The sequence below is a fragment of the Heptranchias perlo genome, chromosome 8 (assembly GCF_035084215.1).
Source record: "Heptranchias perlo isolate sHepPer1 chromosome 8, sHepPer1.hap1, whole genome shotgun sequence".
In the NCBI taxonomy this organism is placed as follows: Eukaryota; Metazoa; Chordata; class Chondrichthyes; order Hexanchiformes; family Hexanchidae; genus Heptranchias; species Heptranchias perlo.
In genome coordinates this window covers 37,289,655-37,312,429 of record NC_090332.1, presented here as the reverse complement: position 1 = coordinate 37,312,429, position 22,775 = coordinate 37,289,655, and the positions used below count along the sequence as shown (strand labels likewise).

Sequence of the window (22,775 nt, the reverse complement as noted above, 5' to 3'; positions counted from 1 at the left end):
GTAAAATATACCACTGCAAAGTTTGTACTAATGGAAGAATCCATGTGTTTTCAGGCATAGTCTATGGACAAGAGGAACTGCTATTGCTTGATTACTCTCCCAACTGTTAGATTTTTCATAACCTGGAGGAGAGTGATCTGACTGGCTGATCACTTCATGCTAATTTACAATTGTCAGTACATAGCAGCTTAAATCTTTAGAGCATTTGTTGGGGATATTATACAGATCAGAGAAAAGAAAATGTTCTCTTAATGAATCACCTACTGTACCTACAATGTTATGACATGATTAGTGAGCCTTGTTGCTCACTCCCATTAGTTATCTGTGCTGTCATACATTGATAAACCTAAGGCACATGAGAGTCAGAAATAATTTATTCATTGTGTTTTGCTTCAATGAAGGTGTCGAGCAAAATAATCATGAATTTTTATGTCTTGCATGTGATTCACCTTGAATAAAGTATGAACACTTCAGCGGCTGTTATTACATTGCATCGTGGCAAAATGTTTGGTTATTTATTGGTATAAATGTTACAAGGAACATTCATTGCACAGAGAGGACAGTGAATTACAACATCTTGCATTTATGTAGCGCCTTTAACAAAGAAAATGTCCAAAAGCACTTCACAGAGATATAATAAGATAATAAATAGACATTGACTCAAAGAGGAGCTATTAAGAGGGGTGTCCAAAACCTTGGTCAAAGTGGTAAGGTTTCAGCACGGATTGAGGGAGGGTATTCCAGATCGTGGGGCTGAGACACTTGAAGTCACAGCCACTAATGGTGGGGCAAAGGAGAGAATGCAGAAGAGGCCAGAGTTGGAAGATTGGGATTGTAAGGCTGGAGGAGGTTATAGTGTTGGGGAGCAGCGAGATCACAAAGGGATTTAAACACGAGGGTGAGAAATTTTAATTTGAGGCTGTGGGGGACCAGGAGCAATATAGGGCAGCAAGGACAAGGGTGATGATGAGTGGGACTTTGTGCAAGATAAGAAAAGGGCAGCAGAGATTTAGATGAGCTGAAGTTTAGAGGGTGGAAGGTAGGAGGCCATCCAGGAGAGCATTGGAATAGTTGAGACTCAAGCTGTCAAAGGCATGAATGAGGGTTTCACTGACAGATGGCTGAGGCTGGGCAGAGGAGGCAATGTTATGGAGGTGGAAGTAGGTGATCTTTGTAATGGAGAGGCTATGGGGTTGGAAATTCAGCTCAGGATTGAATAGGATGCTGAGATTGTTAACAGTCTGATTCAGCTTAAGACAGTGGCCATAGAGGGGGATGAAATTGGTGGCGAGGGAATTTGTAGCAGGGGTCAAAGAGAATGGCTTCAGCTTTCCTAACCAGTCTGAAAACACAGAGGCAGTGGAGGGGTTGAGAGAGGTGGGGAAGAGGTAGAGCTGGGTGTCATTGATGTACATGTAGCAGCTGACCTCGTGTCTGCGGATGATGTCACCAAGAGGCAGCATGTAGATGAGGAAAAAGAGGTGACCAAGGATAGATCCTTGAGGAACTCCAGAGGTAATTGTGTGGGGGCAGGAAGAGAAGCCATTGCTGGAGATGCTGTGGCTATGGATGGAAAGGCAGATTCGTTATAATGTATTAAATTAAAAGACAGATGATGTCTAAAAGTACATCAAATATTTAATTAATAATGGTATGTGAATAAAATTAATCTAACTTGCATCCTCAAAAACTTTCAGGGAATGAGCTGGTGGCAGCTAATAAAGGTTTGTTAAACTGCTAAAGATCAAAGAAGGAATCTATTCTTGCTGTATGTGGAAAATTTATCTGTAAAAGGAAAGTTTTAAATCTTAGCGATTACTATGCCAAGCAAAATAAGTAAAATGGCATATGAAGAAAACCTGCTTGTGTACTTACTGAAATAGGCTTGTTAGACTTGTTAACCTCAGTCAGCATAAGTAGATTGAATTAGCACATTTTCTTTCTTCCCTATCTTCTTTGCTTCATTTACATTTTCTGTCCTTGACATGGCATTCGATGTGGGCGTATGGTTCCATCCAACTTTAGGGGCCATCACAGCTCAGCGTGCTCATTCCTTGCCCAATGTTATCATATGCAGTTCCAAAAATGGTGAGCGCCTCGCGCAAGTGACCGTTCTTTCTGCCCAAGTCTAGACACTGAGTATCGTTGAGCTTATTCAGTAGTGGGTGCCATCACAGCTGAGGCTGAGCCTTCTTCACTTGGTGTCCTCATAGTCCACTAGGTGGTTATTGGACAGTGATCAGGAGCTGTAACTCTGCACAATTTTCCCCATTTCCAGCTGGAGATGATATAGCCAATTCTAGTGCCCTATGCCTGCTCCAGTTGAGATCAGTTAACCCAATATAGATCAGGGATGAAATTTGGGACCTTTCTGGTTCCTGTTGCTCAGTGTCATTTTAGGTGCATCTATCCACTGAAATATTGTTTCATTTTATGTTTTCAGCCACTCCAAATGGAACCAGTAGTGAATTCTGAAACATTGGCAGATCATTTTGGAACAATAAAAACAATTCTCTTTGTTGCAAAGGTTCTGACATAAATTCTTTTCGGACACCCAGGCCTTGATGTTGCCCCCCCACCCAGGACGGGAGGTCTGAAGCCCACAATTGCCGCCCACCTCCCCCCCCCCCCCCCCCCACCCGCCACTGAAGCCTGCCCGCCTCTCCCGATTGCTGGGGACCGTCCTCAACAAGGGGCCTCCTACCACTGGTTTTCCCGCCCAGCAGCCGGCCAGCCTGTCAATTTGGATGGCTGCTGGGTGGGAAATGGCAGAAAAAAATTATAATGAGGTGCTGCCGTTAAACTTGGCAAGACCTCCGTGTCCCCGGCCTTGACTGGTTTTCCCCGTACTACCGTGCTCCACCACACTCTCCCCGCCTTCCAGTAAATATTGCGGCCGCAGTATCAGCATTGAGTACCCTTAGGTCTTATTCTATAGTTATGTACAGTGTAAAACTCCCTTTACTCCAACAATATGCCTCTACCCTAATGTCAAAAGACGATCTTCCATTTCTCACACCAATCATGCTGTAGCTTCTCTAAGTGAGATTGCCAGTTTAGTGCCGATTATTGTTGGATTAGGGACACTTTCGTACTGTGAGCTCATGCCTAATAAGAACTGGACTAAGACTATCCAAACTCATTTCACATAGGACTGTTATAGCCAGCAGAGTGAGGACACTTTCAATCACTCAGTCCAGGTTGGATTTGAAAGGTCCTGGAACTGAAAGGCTGATGTCCAACCCACTGCAACTACTAAGTGCGCAGTGACCTGTTCATTCTAGGCATTTTGTATATTATATTTTTGAGATGTGCTTTGGCATTTGGTAGGAAATATTATTAAAGTCTGCTTCCACTGAACAGCTTGAACTCAGTTTTTGATGGTTGTTCACTAGTGTGGTGAATGGGACATAAACAGCTCATTCACATTGTTTCCTTTTAGTGTACTGAGCCATAACAGAACATGGCGAGGTCAGGGCCACAGCTGTTTGCCAACAGGGTTTACATTTGCTACAAAACAAAACACAACACAACCTACATTGCAAACATTTGTTAATAGTGCTCTAAGGTTAGATAAAGTTCAATGTATTTCGTATGATATTTTATAAGTAACCTATTTGCCATAGGCAAAAATAATTAAGTTTAAAAAAAGACCTATGCGATTTTATTTTTACATTTTAACTGTTGGGTTTGATGAGGGTACTGATGGCATCAGTGACATGGAGCTTTCGTGCACCATTGTATTGCACTGTAGAGTGGTAAGACATGGGTTCTTTTCTGTTATTGGCCACATACAAGTGGAGATCTCTGGGGAGATGCTGAACCAATGCAAAGCTCTTCCCTTGAGGGATGGAGAAAAATAAGAGGGTGAGTTGTCCCATCCCTGTCTCACGCACATTCAAGCAGCTGGTTAAAAGTACCAGGTTGTCTACCTGCTTGCCCTCTCAGATGGGGAATTGAAAATAGCATAGGGACCAACGAAATTGGGTGAAAACATGTGGAAAATGCAGGGGAAAAAAAATGCAATTTTCAAATCACTGCTGTAATTACTTTTGATGTCATCGGGCTGCAACAGCATTTTGACTTCGGCATTTGGGAGGCCAGCATGGGGCCCGCCCCAACAGCCGAATCATGGCAGGAGACGCAGAGTGGCCAGAAGAGGCCACGATAAATTTACAAAATGTTACCTTTATATGGGATGCTTGAAGGCCAGGAGGAGCAGGATGCTCTCTGGGGCCCCGTAAGTTGTCCTTGGGCCTTGGTTCGGCAACCCCCTCCCAGAGCACTTACCTTATGTCAGGGACTGTTCCCACTCCAATTCCCACTCCCGCCCGCAGGCTCCGACGACACATTTAAATCACTTCTGGGTGCGCCGCCTGCTTTGGGCCCCCCATGAACCAATCCCGCTCTGAGTTAAAATCGACCTCATTGTGTTTAGCTGTTGACTCCAAAGAGAAAGTGGGTTTCAGAAGAACTAATTAGTTGTCTGAAAAGGTTTCTTAGTTGATATAATCCTGTGCTGAGATCTTCAGCAAATGCAGGAAATTGATAGTTAACAATCATTTGTTGATAATATCATACAGCGGATCATAACTCAGTACGGTGTGATCAGCCAATGTGAATCACTGTGTAGCACTACAACAGGTACTATATTACTGATGCGAGGCCATCATGTTTCCATCTGATTTATAAAGCAGATAAGTGCATGATGAGGGATTTGCATCCATTGTGTATTTGTTGATCAGTTTTGTGATCTGTAAGCCTAAGAACACCAATCTGCCTGTAAGAGTCATCGTCCAGTAGGTAGCCCTGCCTGAGGTGACTCACTAACACCTTGTAGGAGTTGGACTTCTGTATAATAGTGGTGGCAGTGAGTTACATATCAGCAAATTAACCACTTCGGAAAATCTAATATGTCAATGAAAACCTGCGGTGATTGTTTATAACATATAATTTAAACTATGCTATACAATATGTATTAAGCATAGTAGAGGTGGCATATCATAGTGAAAGGTTCATAAAGGGGCTAATGTTGTCACTGTTACCATGGTAACACTTTTTAAATCTAGCCAAATGGAGGAATGTATATATAGTATTATGCATTTCATATTGCTTAAAAAATATAACACTTTATATGATGTATATATGTATAATATAAACTGTATTCAGGTATGTTTTTGCAGCGACTTTGCTAATATAATGGTGACCTATTAATAGCTATATAACTTTCTCTGTTCCTATACTGTATATTTAAAAGGAAAAGTTCTGAAAATACCTTTTTTCTTTTCCCAGCTGGCACAACATACATCTTTAGTAGAGGTGGTGGACTAATCACTTATACATGGCCCTCCAATGACAGACCAAGCACCCGAGCAGACAGACTGGCTGTGGGCTTTGACACACATGTAAAAGATACCATTTTGGTGCGTGTAGATAGTTCTGCTGGGCTTGAAGACTACCTACAGCTTCACATTGTAAGTAATCAAATGCAAATTGAAAATAGTTTGCCCTACACAAATCCACTCAAGATTTGTTTTTTTTTAAATTAGATCTTATTGTCAACAGTAGTGACATGTTGCCAAGTAGAGATTAAGGAGTTTAACTGTGCACTGAATTTAAGGTTGAATTTAAACTGCAATCTTTGAGAACTCAAAACAGTGCAAGATGGCCTCTTGGAGAGGGTCTTGCATCTCCATGGTAGTCTTCTGAAGCTGCTTTTCTATTGGTTTTGTGCCCTGCTAGTGCCGCTGACACCTGACGCGTGGCTCTCACACGGGGCAACCTCAAAGTAAATTTGCCAATTCAATAAAGACTGACCATCGGTTAAAAATCAATCTTCTCAACGACCATCTTAGGGGTTTTCGCTAGCTGTGTGACCCCAGATGTCTGAAGCGGGCAGCGCTGGTTCTGCACAAAGCAGCTCGAGTTACACTGCCACTTTTCCATGGGTCCATCACAAAAAACATTTTGCATTGAAACAAAAGGGACAGTAAACGTGTAGTCTAAATGCTCACAGTAATATTGAACGATTTAACAAAATTAAGGTGGATAATTCTCACATTTCCAAATTAGTTTGTTACACCTTAGGGCTATACACACAAAGCTGCAGTGAAATAGCTAATTTGTTTAGAAGCTTTTTTTATTCTATCGATTGGCTGATCACACCGTACTGAGTTATGATCCTCTGTATGTTATTATCAACTCACAAGCTTTTTTCATTCTATCGATTTAATTCTATGAATAAAATAACACAATGGAAAATAATTATTTATTTTCTAAAGAATTCTTAAGATTGAAAAACTAATCAATATACATCAACCATTTCAGAAAATGAGTTGAACAAATCATCAAATTTTGGTTGTGGCTGGACATTAGCAAAGTTTCTATATTGTGTAAACACTGGATATTGAGAAATTCCGCAGCTGATACGAATATGACTTTTTGACAAACTTTGATTACTCAACAACAGACCAGTTTCATGCAAATGTTAAGATATTTGTTTAGCACTTGAGACTTGGGGCTCAATTTTAAAAGCAAAGTCCGGGTGCATTAGGGGTTGGGGGGCAAAGAAAATCAGAGAAATCTGGACCGGGCAGGATCCTGGCTCCAACCTGCTGAAGAATACGCATGACCCAGAGTCATCTGGGTGCACGTGCTGTTCCCGAACCCGGAAGTCCCGCTGGCAATTAAAGCCAGCGGGACGATGTTTAAACAAGCATATGTACCTCATTGGTGAAACCAGGCGTGAAGGGCCGGATCAATGAAAAATAACCTAAATAAATTAAATAAAATTACATTTCCCATTTCAAATAAATTAAATAAACATACCTTAAAAATGATGTTGCCTGCACCCCCCTGCTCCGATGTTCGAAGTCTCTTCCCCCCCCCCCCAACCTTCCGATGTCTGGCATCTCTCCCCATCCCCCCAACTTCCGATGTCCGGTGTCTCTCCACCCCCCCGACTCTTGCAACAGCCGATGAGGTCTCCCTCTCTCTCTCTTTCTCCCCCACCTCAGATGTGCAGCTGCTGTCGGCAGCCAGCCTGTCAATCAGGCTGGCTGCCGGGTGCAAAACCCGGAAGAGGCTTTAATTGGCCTCATTAGGGTTAACCCACCTACTTCCCTTCTGGGTTTGGCGTCCACAAATCACGCCCCCGCCCCGGCTGCCATCCCGCCTCCCTTTTAAAATTGAGACCTTGTGGGGTGATTTTAAACTCCAAGAACGGGTGGATTGGGGACGGGTGGGAGTTGAAAATAGTTGTTTTTTTGGGTCGCGACCGCAACCCGGCTTTATTTCTGGGTTTAACATCAGCGCATAAAAGTACAGGCTTCCCACTGGGAATGCAAAGTCTGAAAATTTTGCAGTTGCAACCTAAAAAACCAACTATTTTCAACTCCCACCTGCCCCCAACCTACCCATTCTTGGGGTTTAAAATCACCCCTATGGTGTCCCATAATATCTGTTCAAACATGGCTGCATACCTGCACCCTGCAGTATGATTACGAAAATAAATCTGACTGTACATGAATTAAATTGGGAAAATTAACCAAGTTGTCCTTGTATGAAAATATTAAAATAGTAAAAAAAAATTAAATAACCAATAAAATGTAAAAAGTGCAGTGATCATTAAATCCAAGCCCCTACTTCCCCACCCCAATTGGGAATTCTTTGTCTTTGTTCAAATCACATTATTATAAAGCAGTCTGTTTGAAATGGGTATTTAATTTAGTGATAACTATCACATAGTGCAATTTCCATTTTAAAAAACCATAAGAAATAAAGTGCACTATCCAGCCCTCATATAAATGAATTTATATAAACTTGTCATATAAAAGTGATTTGGTGATGGAGAATTTCAGGACTTCTCTTCAAATATATTCACACACATTAACATTCAGCACAAGCACATTTTCAAATATTTTATAGCCATTTCAGTTAAAGCAAATGGCACGGTCTCAATAGTTAGTACAATGTCACGAGTCTCAAGGTATCCACACTCCCATATTTGTGTTTTTCAACATGAAGAACTGAAATTAAATATTGATGATGTATTTTCCATAACAACAATAATTAAATACCATATAGCAGGGTAGAGTCACCTATGTGTTTATGTGCATACTGCATGTAAGAAATACTGAAGACAAACAGCACTTAAGAGAAACTGCAGTTGTTATGAGTAATCTACGACTTAATTGGCAGGGAACGATATGTTACTTTTAGAAAAAACACCCAAATGTCAAATATAATTATCCACTAAGATCGCTGGCTATCAGGTAATTGCATGATGGATTTCATAAAGCATGCCTGACTAATTAATATAAAGGAATGTACATCACTGTTTGCCAATAAAGGGATGCATTTTACTAACAGTGAATTTTACATTAACAAAGTGATCATACAAATTGGAGATAGAAATCTGGTTAACCAGCAATGTGCATTTTTACAGTTATTAGTGCTACAGTAATGCATGAAACTGTGCACTAGAAATAAAATGCAGTCAATGAAGTCTATTTTATAGGTGCTGCATTGTAAAGTTGTTTTATATTTTGTTGCATCGTGGCTTTAATCAATGCAGCTGTACTATTTAAATATATTGATAATGCTGCTTCTGACGTAGCAAAGCCATCATCTTACTCTGTAGTGCCAGGGATGGATAGCTCCTCTCTGCAGAAATTTGAGGCTCATTTCCTCCAGAATTATTACTTTTAAAATGTTTGCAACATTTTTGAGGAAAAGATGGTATTGGCACTCAGGTATACATTGGGTTAAAACACTGAATCCAGCTCAGAATGCTGGAATGAAATTCTCTTCTCTGATGGCTGTAAAGGTCCTTTGGTAAAATAAGTTTAGAATAGTCTCCAGCTACTTTGTAGTGGATGCAGGCACACGGCACTGTATTGTCCGTGATTTAGCATAAATTGGCAGTTTCATTTGGAGAGGCCACCAGAAATGTGCAGTAGGTGGTGCTCTTCTGACATTGGGTTAAAGAACATTCTTGGGTCAGAATAGTGGGGTGTCACTCTGAATTTGGTAGTGCTACACCTGACCTTGAAGTGCTTGATACTCACTGGGTGATAAAAATGGAGAAGCCATCCATCCCCAGCACTGACGCTCCTTATCTTTATAAAATCTCAAAACATAACGAAAAATTTGAGTGAAGGTAAGAATTATGCACTTAAGGATAATTATTCTTTTGGGGAGGAAAGCTCGTTTTTTGGATTAACTTTGGGCTTTTTAATCTTGGGTAATTCTGTAGCATGTGTATGCTATCCTAAATGTTATGAAGTTTTACTCATTACTAGAAAAAAAATCATGTTGTTTCAAACAGCTCCTTTAATATGCAGTTGTGGGAATTTGTTATTATTTTTAAATGACTCAATTGTTATTTTCATTGGTGCTACAACAATGGATGTAAAATTAGGTTTTGGCATCATACAAAAAAGTAAATGTTGGGCTTTATGTGTTTATGTACATAAAGTTTTCCTCAGTCTTCTGATTATAAATCAGTAGTAGGCCGGAATGTTCCAAGTTTTGTTATAAATTATTTATGGTGCTTGTCTATCCAATTATCAACGCTCTGGTCAAATTGTTGGAGTTGTTCTGGAGTTATTTGTACTCTTGTGCTTGCGAGACTTGTATTCTGCTTAATGGTCTAACAGTACAGCATCACTTAAGTTGTTGCAGTGCTATTTAATTGTGTATATTTGTGTCTGTAACCTGCCTCACTTGCACTGTTATCATGGGAGACTAATGTTGTTTGGTTTTGCTAGTTTCTCTCCATGGAGCAATTCATGTGAGCATTCCAAGTACTGTTTTCCTGTTCTCTAATTGCTTGTGTCTCTGCAAAACACCTGATATACATCCAACCTGAAGTAAGCTGGTTTTGAACTAAATATATTCTAAGAATTGTCTTTAGAAGTTTGAAAATTGATCATTTCAAATGGCTTTGGGCTATTCAGTCTGTTCGAACTAAAGAGTTTGAAGTGAGTGGGAAGTGAATTTTTTCTAACTGCATTTCAAGGATGTTTTCTTTTCAAATTTACTTCATTTTTTCCCTAAAAAGGATGGCAAGAGCATTATGCACACAGCTGCTAAAATCAAAATGAAATAATTTCAACCTGACCACCACTTTGATACTAAGAGCATTTAAATGGTTTACATTTCTTTTATTCTGTGAGTAAAGGCCTTTTCAGCTATGACAAAAACGTTAAATCATTTTTTTCCAGAAAGTGCTTAAAAATAATGCATCTGCCTAAGTTGATAGTTTTAGAGTGAGACTCATGACTTGTTCCAGGATTGATGAAGGTGGAGATGGTAGAAAAAAGTAATCAGTTCAGTTCAGTCTTTGACTTGAGTGGATGTTTCCTGAACAGATTGAGTTGGTCTATGAAAATAGACACAAGCCTGAGCTGATTAGCTCATCCTTAAGAAAGCTACCTTGCTATTCCATGTTGTTCATTATTCAGGTCCCATTGAAGCCAAAACTGAGGTATAAGCAACAAATTAAACCATAGAACTGCTATATAACATGTTTAATTTAGGTTTGCAAATGTGCAGGGAGATTTAAGCCTTTGAGTATTTGTCCACTCAAACTGAAAATGTAAAAATGCAATTGTTATTCCATGAATATGTGAGACATTTTTCTATAAAAATGAGATATGAAATGCATGTTATAGGAAATGGAATGTTATACAGGGTGTGATCTAGAGCTTCTCTGTTAGTGTGTGAACTGTAATCAGTATGTGTTATAGTGGATGGTAAGATATATTTGAGGGTGTCATAGTGAAGGTCTAGTATTCTATGAATTTTGAATTTTCAATAATTCTGTACCAGTTTCAGATTTTACTTTATAATCATCAATAAAATATTTACAATATATCATTTCATGCTTGATAACATTACAAATTTAAAAGGAGTGGAATAAGATAGGATGGATGGGAAGAGAGCAGGAACCGAAGACCTAAGTGGTAAAGGAAGCTTTTAATTGCACAAGAATAAAATATGAGCGTATATATATATAAAAAAATCCTCTATGGTTATTGCTTCAGGTTCTGGCATTTATAACATCTGCATTTTGCTACCAGTGATTGATGTAGTGTGAAATGTGAAGATCAGAAATGCCGATATCTGAAATAGTCACCACTATATGTTTTTTTTGTGATAGTATTTTAGTTCTGGTACTGCTAAGCTAATTGGCTGGAAGGTGAAATGTGAGGTGTATGCTTAAATCACTGCGGCATGAGTTGAATGGGAAAATTCTAGTCTCGCCACCAAAGACTTAATTTTCTTCTTTGTGGTCACAAACACAGAAAATAGGAGTGTTAGTTATCCCAAAGCAATATCAGAATATTTGCATCAGATTAACCTTCCATTTAACATTAACAAATGTTCTTCTGATAAGAGATATCCAGAATAGCCACCTTGCCCATACCAAATTTCATTCGAAGTTTACGAGCAGATGAGAATTCTGCGACTGAGCCATCAATGCTTTTGTATATATTATCTTTCAAATGCAAGTTTTAGAGTTTCTCGTCCTGCTGTGTTGCTCCCTGCAAACCATCCAATCATGCTTGTGGGCTTTCATCTCAATGATACCATTTTCTGATACCTGCTTGATGAACTGAAATAGTCGCCGATAGCATCTTCTTGAGCATACAATCCACATAGTTCGATTTTTGTCGACAGCCTTTTCTGATTCAGCTAGAGGGATGTAGAACAGTGGGGATGATCTTCTACTGCTGTTACTGGATGAATTGATTTCCAATGGACATCTACAGATCAGGTTCAGTGGCTGTTACAGGATGTCCATATCACTGTAATTTAAAAATAAGAGTTGTCCATGGCCTATAGGTCTTTAATGTGTAATTAATTCATATTGAAAATTTGTTTAGTGTTGAAACACTAGATATTTCTGTTACTATTGCTGTGTATTTGATGACCCCTGCAAGTAACATCTCCAGTACTGCTTGCCCACACATATTTCCTTTTCTTCCCCACACTGCACATGATTTTATGACCAATAGTTTGGGCAGACAACCTGATCCCAGTTCTCTGCCACTGTCACTTTTGAGCCAACTACTAGTTGATTTGGGAGAATAATATAGGTTTTCTCCCCCCTCCAATTTTCTTTTCTTTCCAATAAGAAAGTCTGTCCACAAGTTGTGTTCTGCCCTAGGCAGGTCCTAACTCAAGTACCACACATGAGATGCTTGATTTACTTACTACGGAAGAGTATCTGAGATGGTTTCCCATTGTCTTCCTCATGATTTTTAATCTTTGGAGTAGCACTTCTCATAATTGCCTTCAAGTAACTTGTTTTGTTCATTTTTATTAACAAAGAGGCATTGCAGTAAAGAATTATTTGTTGTTTGCCGATCTTAAGAAATTTGGAAGCCCCATTAGTTCCTATCCACGAACCCAGATACATTTTCAACATTTTTGGAATGAAGCAAAAGGGTATAAAGAGTTCAGAAAGATAGAGAAAACTGTTGTTACAATCATTTCATTAAAAAACAGATTCTGTAAAAAAAATCATGGGAATTGACACTGACATATTTCTGTTTATGAATTATGAATTGTACTGACCCAGATATTTTAACATAAGTCACCTTAACACTTTTTCTATACAATACATTAAAATAATAAGAAATATCCCTTGTGGATAAAGGATAGCATCAATTGGAGTTCAATCCACATTAGACACCCAAAATCATGTATAAGAGTAAATAAAACCCTTTGAGATTAGTTAGGGATATGTGCATTTCAGTGGTAAAGATTTATTCGTAGCCATTGCTGGTTACTTTCAAATTGATGTCTTTTGGCAAGATCTGATCATTCTGAACATTGCTTTTGTCCTTTTAATGAGTAAAACTTGAAAAACTTCTTTATGAACTTGGAGATTGACCTTAACATTTCACTTCTTTTGGCCCATGGCTATTTTGAATTCATCATTGTTAGGTCTCTGGTTTAATCAGATCGGGTTGGCACATTAACTGGCTACCTTTGAGTCCTGGCTTCAGATCCAGTCGAAATAATGAAATAAAAGTTTTCTCACTACTGCTTATCCTATTAACAAGGTGGTCTGAACCTGGTTCTTCAATGGCACAGACAAACAGCATAAAACTGCCCATAGCTCAACACTAACTGCCAATAAATTAGTAATCTCACTCACATCACTAAACAGATTTATATTTATTCTGAAATGAATGAGGAGGTATTATTTTCTGCGTATTTATTAAGGGCAGCCTTTGAGTGGTCAAATCATACAGCTATGACAAAGTATAAAATGTAAAGAACCCTGCCACAAGCTTGAGCTGAAAGTAGCTGACTTTGAGCAATTAGAAGCCCATCCCACCTCCACAAACTGACTCAGATGTAATAAAGACTGAATAGTTTTAAATGCTTTGCTTACCAGATGTAGAGAGGGAATGATCTGATTTACTAGATAACAATTTAATGAGCAAGGCAATATAACAACAACTTAATCATCAGTCCGTTGTGTTCTGCCCTAGGGCCGGTCCTAACTCAAGTCTTTTACATGAGGTTGTAGGGAAGAATAGCTAAGGTGATTCCATGTTGCCTTCCTCAAGGTTTTTATTTTCTAAGTACCTTCTCCTAGGTGGAGAGGAAAAGCGGGTTGGGGAAGATATTCTATGGAGTGGGTCCGAGGCGACTCGAGGCTTGGCCACCAATGGTTTGACAAAGCACAAGGAGGTGGTTACAGAGAAAGGGAGGTATGAGGCAATGGAGGGATTTATACAAAAGAAAGAAAGAACTATGTATTTATGTAGCACCGTTCATGTCCTCAGGATGTCCTAAGTGTATCAAAAACCAAAGTATTGTTCTTGAAGTGTAGTCACTTCTTTTGTAGGCAAACACAGCAGCCAATTTGTGCACTGCAAGATCGAACAAACACCTATGAGATTGAAGATCAGTTCATTTGTTTTGACGGTATTGATTTAGGGATAAATGTTGGCCAGGACACCAGGAGAACTGCCCTGCTCAGCTACCCACCTGGCCAGGCACACGGTGCCTCCTTTTAACATCACATCTGAAGCAAGGGACCTCTGACAATGTAGCACTCCATCAGCACTGCACTAAAGTATCTGCTAAGATATTGTGCTCAAGTCCCTGGAGCATAGCTTGAACTCGCATGCTTCCTAATCAGAGGTGAGAGTGCTACCACTAGGCCAAGCTGAAGGATATTAAACTTGAGACACTGGGAGATTAGGAGCCATTGTAGATTATCGAGTACAGAGGTGAAAGGCAAATGAGATGGGGCTGGATAGGAAACGAGGCATTATTTGGATTGAGCTGAATTTTATAGTGGTAACTTCAGTTCATGTTTATGGAGATAACTGAAGTCTATGCAAATACATCTTCAGATCTGGAAGTAAAGTACTATAATACTGTAGGAGCTATACATGCAATCTGTGTATCTTCTCATATACCCCATAATATATGAACCAGATATTGAGACCTGGAAGGGTTACCATTACTATTGAGGAAGCTGCGAGGGACAAATAAAGCCTGAAGATTTCAAGGACAGATTATTTCCTCTACAGTATTCTATTTACCAACAGTTGACATCCAAATCTACAGACCTATATATAAATGTTTGAGGATTGATTGAAATGATTACAGCTATCTCCCATTCTCTTCTAAATCATTATTTCCTCCCTATGCAAAGATGGTAACCCCCCTCCTTTCCCCCAATACTTCAGATCATGCTGCATCCAATTTTCTTTCAACACTTTCTCATCAGTTTTCCTCTAGCAATTGTTTTCCCTCTCCTGTAGGCAGTGACTCCGTATGGTCCCCTCCTGGTCTGTATGGTTCAGTTACTCAGTGGAGAAACTTAATGAGCTACTGGAGGAGACCTATGGGTGCAGATTTTAAAATGATGGCAAAGGTTAAAACATTGAAAATGATTGTGCCTACTTATCATTGGATAGTACATTTTATCAGATAACTGAAAAACACACGGAATGAAACAAGAAAAGGTCTTTTGCCTCGTTGAGCCAACTGCTTCCAGTACAACATGCAGTGACAGGGAATCTATACAACTTTAAGTCTTCTGAGGGTGGTGAATAAGCACAGGTAAAATTTCCAAGAGAAACTCTGAACTGCCTGTCTGACCACTACCACTAGCAGTGGCATCAAGATAATTGAGCACAAACTCCATGACATCAAGCTAATATTACAGTATCCATTGCTCAGACAAGACTGCTTGGCATCCATTGTCCTATCAAGACAGATACCATAACATTTCATAAAGTATTTGGTAATTTACAACAACAAGAACAAAAACTTGCATTTATATACCGCCTTTAGTAGATAAAGGTCCCAAAGTGCTTCACAGAAGCGTAATCAGCAATAAATGACACTAAGGAAGAAGATGATATTACGAAGGGTTACAAAATGCTTGGTCAGAAAGATGGGTTTTAAAGACAGACTTAAAGGAATAGAGGGAGGTGGAGAGGCTGAAGAGCCTAGGCAGGGAATTCCAGAGAATGCGGTCTAGATGCCTGAAGGCACAACAACCAATGGGGGTGTTGGGGTGGGGGGGAAGGCCAGTGTTGGAGGAACAAAGAGTTCAGCGGGAGGGGTTGTAGGGCTGGAGAAGGTTACAGAAATAGAGAGAGGCATGGCTATGAACAGATTTAAACCCAAGGATGAGAATTTTAAATTGGACGCATTGGGGGACTGGGAACCAATGTAGGTCAGCAGGGACAGGGGTGATTGGTGAGTGGGTCTTTATGGTGCGGGATAATGTACGGGCAGTGGTGTTTTGGATGAGCTGAAGTTTATGGAGGATGAGAGGCCGGACAGGAAAGCATTGGAATAGTCTGGAGGTGACAAAGACATGATAAGAACTTCAGCAACAGACGGGCTGAGATAGAGGCAGTAATTTGGAACTTTCCTTTTATTTATTTACCTTTTTCTAATAGATAAATTAACTTCAGAGAGCAAGTTTTACTCCTTGATTGTTGCATGATGTTTACCAATAAATAAGTTCCAGGTGAAAGATATTACATCTTTAATAGTAAATTCTGTCACATTATTTTGTAACAAGAATATTTGACAGTTAAGTACTTTCACCTGGAATCTATTTATTGCTGCAGAAGTGTAACAGTCAAGGAGGAGAAACCTCACAGTATGATACACCAGATGTAATAAACAATTTGCTTCTTCCATGTAAATGACACATATTTTGTATGAGAAAGGATTTTTTTAATTTCAACTTTTGAAGATGCTTGTCTTTCCAAGTGGAATCCTTTTTGGAATCAAATTAGGACTTTCCTTTTAATAGTTGTAAACCAAGCATTGCTGATTACTTTCTACACCGTGATAGTTTTATTTGGAGTTCCTTCTGAAGTTTAGGCTGAGACCAATAGGAACATTTTAAATGTATTATTTTTTGGCTAAAAATAAAGTTTTGGAAATTAGATATCCAACAGATCCACCACTTTTTTTTCAATTTCAGATTCATAAACTTTGACACAATTTGGAATATGATATTAGATGTTCTTTTTAACAACTGCCTAATGGCTTTTGTATTTGTAAAAAGGAATTAACCCTTTCTCTCTGTACATTGGTTTGTGGGAAATATCAAAGCCAACTGGTTGAGAATACAATAGGCACAGGAGAGATTTCTAAATCTGTAATATGAGTGTCTGTAATATTATGTCAGTGTATTACTACCATGTTATTATGTTTAATACTTTATTATAGACAGAGATTCACATGGTAATCTCTTGCTGTATTAAAATGTACATATTGCCTTTCGACTGTAAGTCTACACCAATGCTTTAATAATCAATAGGAAAATAAAAATCCTTCTCTTAGTGTTCATATTTCCTCAGGTTCCTCTGAAGGCTGATTGTCTGGTCTGTGAAAATCCTGATCCCAGTGATTGATTTTTGCTACCAATCAACACACATTTCACGTTTCACCATATTCTTCTGAAGGCTAATGGTGTGGTCCATGAAAATCTTGAACATGGTAATTGATTTCTGCCATTTGTAGGAATCCATCTCTACATTTAAGATTTTCACAGGCCACATCATTAGTTTTCAAAAAATTATGTTGAAATGCGGACTACTGAGAAAGGGACTTTTATTGACTAGCATGTTAACTGGCAGATCTTAACTGCATGGTGGATAAAAGAAAATGATGCTAGAAATCTGAAATAAAAACTGGAAATGCATAGTGGGTCAGTCGGTGACTGAAAGGGAAAGATAGGTTAATGTCACTTCAATAACTGCTACTTGCAAAGTCCACTTTTTTAAATTTTCTAAAATTTAAGTTAAAGAAAATAGCATATGATATTTAATTTACTACTTATTGAAAATATCAGACCATTTCATCAGCTATTTTCATTCAGTTGAAACTAACCTGAGTCAAAGAACTTGTCTTTATGTAGCATCTCTCACATCCTTAGGACATCCCAAAGTGCTTCATAACCAATTATTTACTTTTTTGACATACAGTCACTGCTGTTTTGTCAGAAAACGTGGCAGCCAATTGATGCAAAACAGGGTCCCACAAACAGAAAATTAGCTAAATTGAAAACATGTGGGTGGAGCTTATCTCTCATTAACCCTACTGTGATATGAGCATGCAGTGTAACCATGGCTCCTCAGTTGCATTCCTCCACATTAATCCAGTATACATTATAATGCATTGGTTCACTGGAGCAATCTTTTTTTGAAGATGAGACATTGTGTGAATACTGCACAGTTATATTGTACTTTAATATCGTATTTTGCAGAGATGAACAAGATCTGGGGAACTTGAGTTGAAACTTGGATACTGAATTTTGTCATTCTTATTTGGATTTTTTCATTCGTTAGTTGTTTTTAGTGCAGCTAGAAAGGTGTTGAGCCTTTCCATCTACCTATATTTAAAAATGTAAAAATGCACCTTCTGAATTGATGTGGAGATGCCGGTGATGGACTGGGGTTGACAATTGTAAACAATTTTACAACACCAAGTTATAGTCCAGCAATTTTATTTTAAATTCACAAGCTTTCGGAGGCTTCCTCCTTCCTCAGGTGAACGTTGTTGGAAATGAAATCCTCGAAATGAAATCGCATTTATAATTCACAGAACAATGCTTGGTGATTACAGACAGTTTTTTCTGAATTGGGTAGAGACCCCCAAAAGGACAAACAAATCAATACGCAGCATCTTCAAAAAAATCTAAAAATAGATGAAGAAAGTTGGCCAAGCAGTTTTCTGTGAAGATGGTGACTCTCAACTTATGACATACATTGAAGATTACAATTTCAAAATTTGCAGATGACACCAAATTGGGGGGTATAATTAAACTGAGGAGCACTGCGACAAAATACAGGAAGGCATTAATAAACTTGCAGAATGAGCGTGTAATTGGCAGATGAATTTCAATATAGATAAGTGTGAGGTGGTACATTTTGGTAGGAAGAATAAGGAAGTCATATACTGCTTGGATAATAAGAGTCTAAATGGGGTAGAGGAGCAGAGGGATCTGGGGGTACAGATACACAAATCATTAAAACTAGCGACACAGGTTAATAAGGCCATAAAAAAGCAAACAATGCACTGGGGTTCATTTCTAGAGGGACAGAACTGAAAAGCAGGGAAGTTATATTAAACTTGTATAGAACCTTAGTTAGACCACACTTGGAGTACTGTGAACAGTTCTGGTTTCCATATTATAAAAAGGATATAGAGGCACTGGAGAAGATGCAAAAAAGATTTACTAGGATGATACCAGAACTGAGAGGTTATATCTATCAGGAAAGATTGAACAGGCTGGGGCTCTTTTCTCTAGAAAAGAGATAACGGAGGGGTGACCTGATAGAGGTCTTTAAGGTGATGAAAGGATTTGACGTGGAGAAGATGTTTTCACTTGTGGGGGAGACCAGAACTAGGGGCTATAAATATAAGATATCTTATAAGATTGACTATCTTATAATATAATATAAGATAGTCACTAATAAACCCAATAGGGAATTCAGGATAAACTTATTTACCCAAAGAGTGGTTAGAACATTGAACCCGCTAGTACAAGGAGTAATTGAGGTGACTAGCATAGATGCATTTAAGGGGAAGCTAAATAAACACATGAGGGAGAAAGGAATAGAAGGATATGTTGATGGGGTTAGATGAAGAAGGGTGGGAGGAGGCTCTTGTGAAGCTTAAATACTGGCATGGACTTGTTGGACCGAATGGCCTGTTCCTGTGCTGTACATTCTATGTACGATCTGGATGTCAGGTTGCTCCCTACAGCAGAAGTTTTTAAAAAAGCCAATTACAAGTCCTTCATTCTGTTGACACTATCAGTTTTGTGTATAATAGCCATCTCAACCCAAAGTAATAAGGTTTAGAGGTTTATTGTCAAAACACTTGCTTCATGTTAGTGAGGATGTAATTTGCCAGAGTTCTAATTCTTGCGTTAAGCCTCTGATTAAAATATGTCCATATTCCCAATGGGTAGAATGCACGAGAAGTAACAATGAAAGCATCCTTCTCGTTAGTGCATGAAATTAGAAGAAAAACCTATTAGAATTAGCTGTAACTAAAGGAGTGGAAGATTCCGAGGCTGGGTAATCATTAACCCAAGCTAGTTAAAAGGTAGCTGTTATTCCACGATTGTTGTATACAGTTTCTGCAAATAGAATAGCCCCAGCAAGTTACCTGAAAAGCAGCCCAATTTCTTTTCTGCCCTTCATGTAAGTAGTGTAGAAACTCATGATGCCACATAATTGATGGTGTGCAGCAATTGATACAACATGCTGAACGATAAGAGGATAGAGCCCCCTTCATTCAAATGTGGAACTGATTAATTGATCATTTTAGTAAAGAAAGACCAGTGGGTAGCAGTGCTACAAATGGCTTCATCTAATCTGTGTTAGGGAAGGAAGAAAAAACAGGATTCCCACTCCTGATAGCTATCCAGCAACCTTGGTTGCATACTAATTTGTTAACCTCAATTTAAGGACAGGTTGGGCTAGGCTGAGATGCTCCTGCTGTTGAATAGCCTGTTGACACTCCGTGTGAAAATTCACACATGTATACTGGCTCTTTGGTGAGGTCTCGGAGAGTGATCAGCTCCCGTGGTGCTAAAGCCCAGCAAAGAATCAGTAGAGTAGATTTTTCTGACCATTGTCACTGGGGAAGACCCATTTCCATGGACAGGGAGGTCAGGAAAAAGGATGGAGAACTATTTTGCTAGGTCTATGGACCTTTTACTTTGTCCCAGAAGATTTCGGGCTATCTGGTGATGGAGCGAAGCTGGGTTTGCACCTCCAGTAGACTCAGTGCATCATAGAGCTGCTAATGAGACAAGAAGGGGGTACCTGGCCTACAGCGCAGGCTCGCTCAGTGAAATGTTATCCCGGGGCAGACATGCAGGTAGGTGTCCTTCTTCAATTTGTAACCCTTCTGGATGTTTGTAATGTCTTCTCAGGGTGTGGGCGAAGTTGGTAAGGCTACATTTATTGCTCAAACTTAGTTGCCCTGTGATGGTGGAGGTGGGCCTTCTCCTTGAACAGCTACAGACTTTGTCCTGATGGGGGAGGTAGAGAAAATTTGCAGAGGAAAGAATAAATGACAGAAGCCAAAATTTTCCACTACTTCCGTTGACAACTCTGAGAAACCATGGAAGAGAGAGTTGATCTATTTAACATTGATTCAGGATTTGGTGTAGCACTTCTTCAAACTTGAGTGTCAATATGTCACATCTGAAATATGACATATAAAAGCATTTGAAAGCATAGAGTTTTAAAAGACCTGTGATACAAATAGATGTCTAGTAGCATATACCTATTGACTTTCAAATGCATTCTTCTGTATGTTTTGACCTCTACCCAAAACCATGTCACTCATGGGTAATGAGGTTGGGCCATTGTGGTAATGCCTTGATAACTCAGTTGGTTGTCGCCACATGCCCTCTGTTCATTGGATGGCTTTTTTTAATAGTAAGTGTATTTATTTCCTTAATAATAATACTTCCCAAAAACTTAGATTGTATTTAACATCTTCACATTACGAAAATTTTATAAATACACAGATACAACTCGCAGATTAGTATTGATTGTCTTTTTCTTTTAGAAATATCAGTTGTTCTCATAACATGGAACATTTTAGTAATTTGGTTATAAAAAGTAGAAGATTTTCAAAGAAACATCACTTTACTTGTCAGAAAATTATGTTCTCACCCCGTACATTTTTAACCAGTAAGAAAATTTATGCAGGAACAAACCATTTATTTATTTATTGGGCCATAATTTGCTGTCAAAATAATGGTGAGGCTAATGGCACTTGCTGTTATTGCTGCAGCATGTGTGCATAAATGTCAGAGAAGGGCAGATGTGTAGTTAACCGTGGAAATCCAAATGTTATTGTCCGAGATGCATTGCTCCGCCTTTAGCTTCGCCATCTCGCTTTCTATCTCACCATTGAAATGCATTGAATGGCATGAAGTTCCTATATTTTCACAGCAGATAAGAATTAAACTCGCCAGAGAAAGTTAAGTCTTGTCCATTTCAGCGTGATAAGTGTTAATTACTGCCAGTCAACCTCTCTGGCACTGGAAATTAACTATTGCAAGGGTGGAGTTTCATTCATGCAGGTTTAATTGTTGGAGATTTAAAAAATATAAAATTTTAAATTCAAATTTTTAAAAAAGTTTTCCTTTCTGTCTCTTTTTTTCTCTCTGTTTCTCTTAATCCGATCTTTCTTTCCCTCTATTTATTTCTCTTTCTGTACCTGATTTGACATTGAGTTCACCCACTCTAATTTACACTTCCTTCTCAGTCCTTGCGCTGTTAATTTCACTATCCTTCAATCTAATTGGTTAAGGAGATACACAGTTGCTTGCCCTGTTTACTCAGGTCCCAGATGCCTGTTTCCCTCGCTGCACGTTATCAGTTTACACGTTTAGCAACTTGCCACGCAAAAATTTTGAAAACCTAAACGTGCAAGGGCATATCTAACTAATGGCAGACCCCGTTAGGAGCCCACAGCAAATTAAGGCCAATTTACACACTAAAATGTGTTTGGAAGTAAATTGAACACTAAAAAATTCCCAATCTGTACTTCTCCACGATTTTAAAGTACAAATGGGTTTTAATGTGTGGAGACTTGTCAATCTAAATTTTATTGAGATTCTAACTTTGCCATTTTCAATAACTGGTCTCATCCCAAAATAGGTTAGTAGAACTTTACATTGTTTCAATTGAAAATAAGATGAACAACTATTGATGTTTACCAATCCTTATCAAGTGTAATAAATCATGACAGCACATCAATTTTCAGCATCAGTAATAAACAATTTAGAACACTGTCTGACATCTTGCAGTGAGCTCACCAACGGGGATAGCGGAATACATCGACCACAGAGAAAACAAACTGTAAGATTACTCCGATGATCATTTATTTTTAATTTTTTTGCAGTCATTTCATATTTAATTTGTACTGTTACTACCTTCATTTTAAAGAGATATTTCATGTTATCATTTGGTTAAAGACAGCTATATTGTAAAAGGTAATCCTCATGTTTGTTTCCACAAACAAGTGTGTGGAGATGAAGAATAAAGAATTCGTCGACCTGGAGCAGGAAAGCAAGTGCTGCAGCTATATTTTGCAGAAAACCAGAGCTGGTTTAGTCATACCTTTTCACTGCAGGTACCACTTTAAGATTAGTACCTAATTTAGAGCACATTGACATGCCAGCATGTCAGCTCTGTAACACTCTGTACTCAGATAAAATGGAGTTTTGTGCATGC

At 38.8% G+C, this 22,775-nt stretch overlaps 1 protein-coding gene across 10 annotated transcripts in view; it reads left to right on the top strand.

The window, feature by feature from the left end:
* nrxn1a (neurexin 1a) overlaps nt 1-22,775 on the top strand; it is a 1,536,646-nt gene that overhangs the window by 1,157,498 nt on the left and 356,373 nt on the right. For all 10 annotated transcript variants that reach the window (XM_067988977.1, XM_067988981.1, XM_067988978.1 and 7 more), the window contains one exon: nt 5,293-5,474. In XM_067988977.1, coding sequence (XP_067845078.1) covers nt 5,293-5,474 — 182 coding nt within the window. The remainder of the gene's footprint in view (nt 1-5,292; nt 5,475-22,775) is intronic.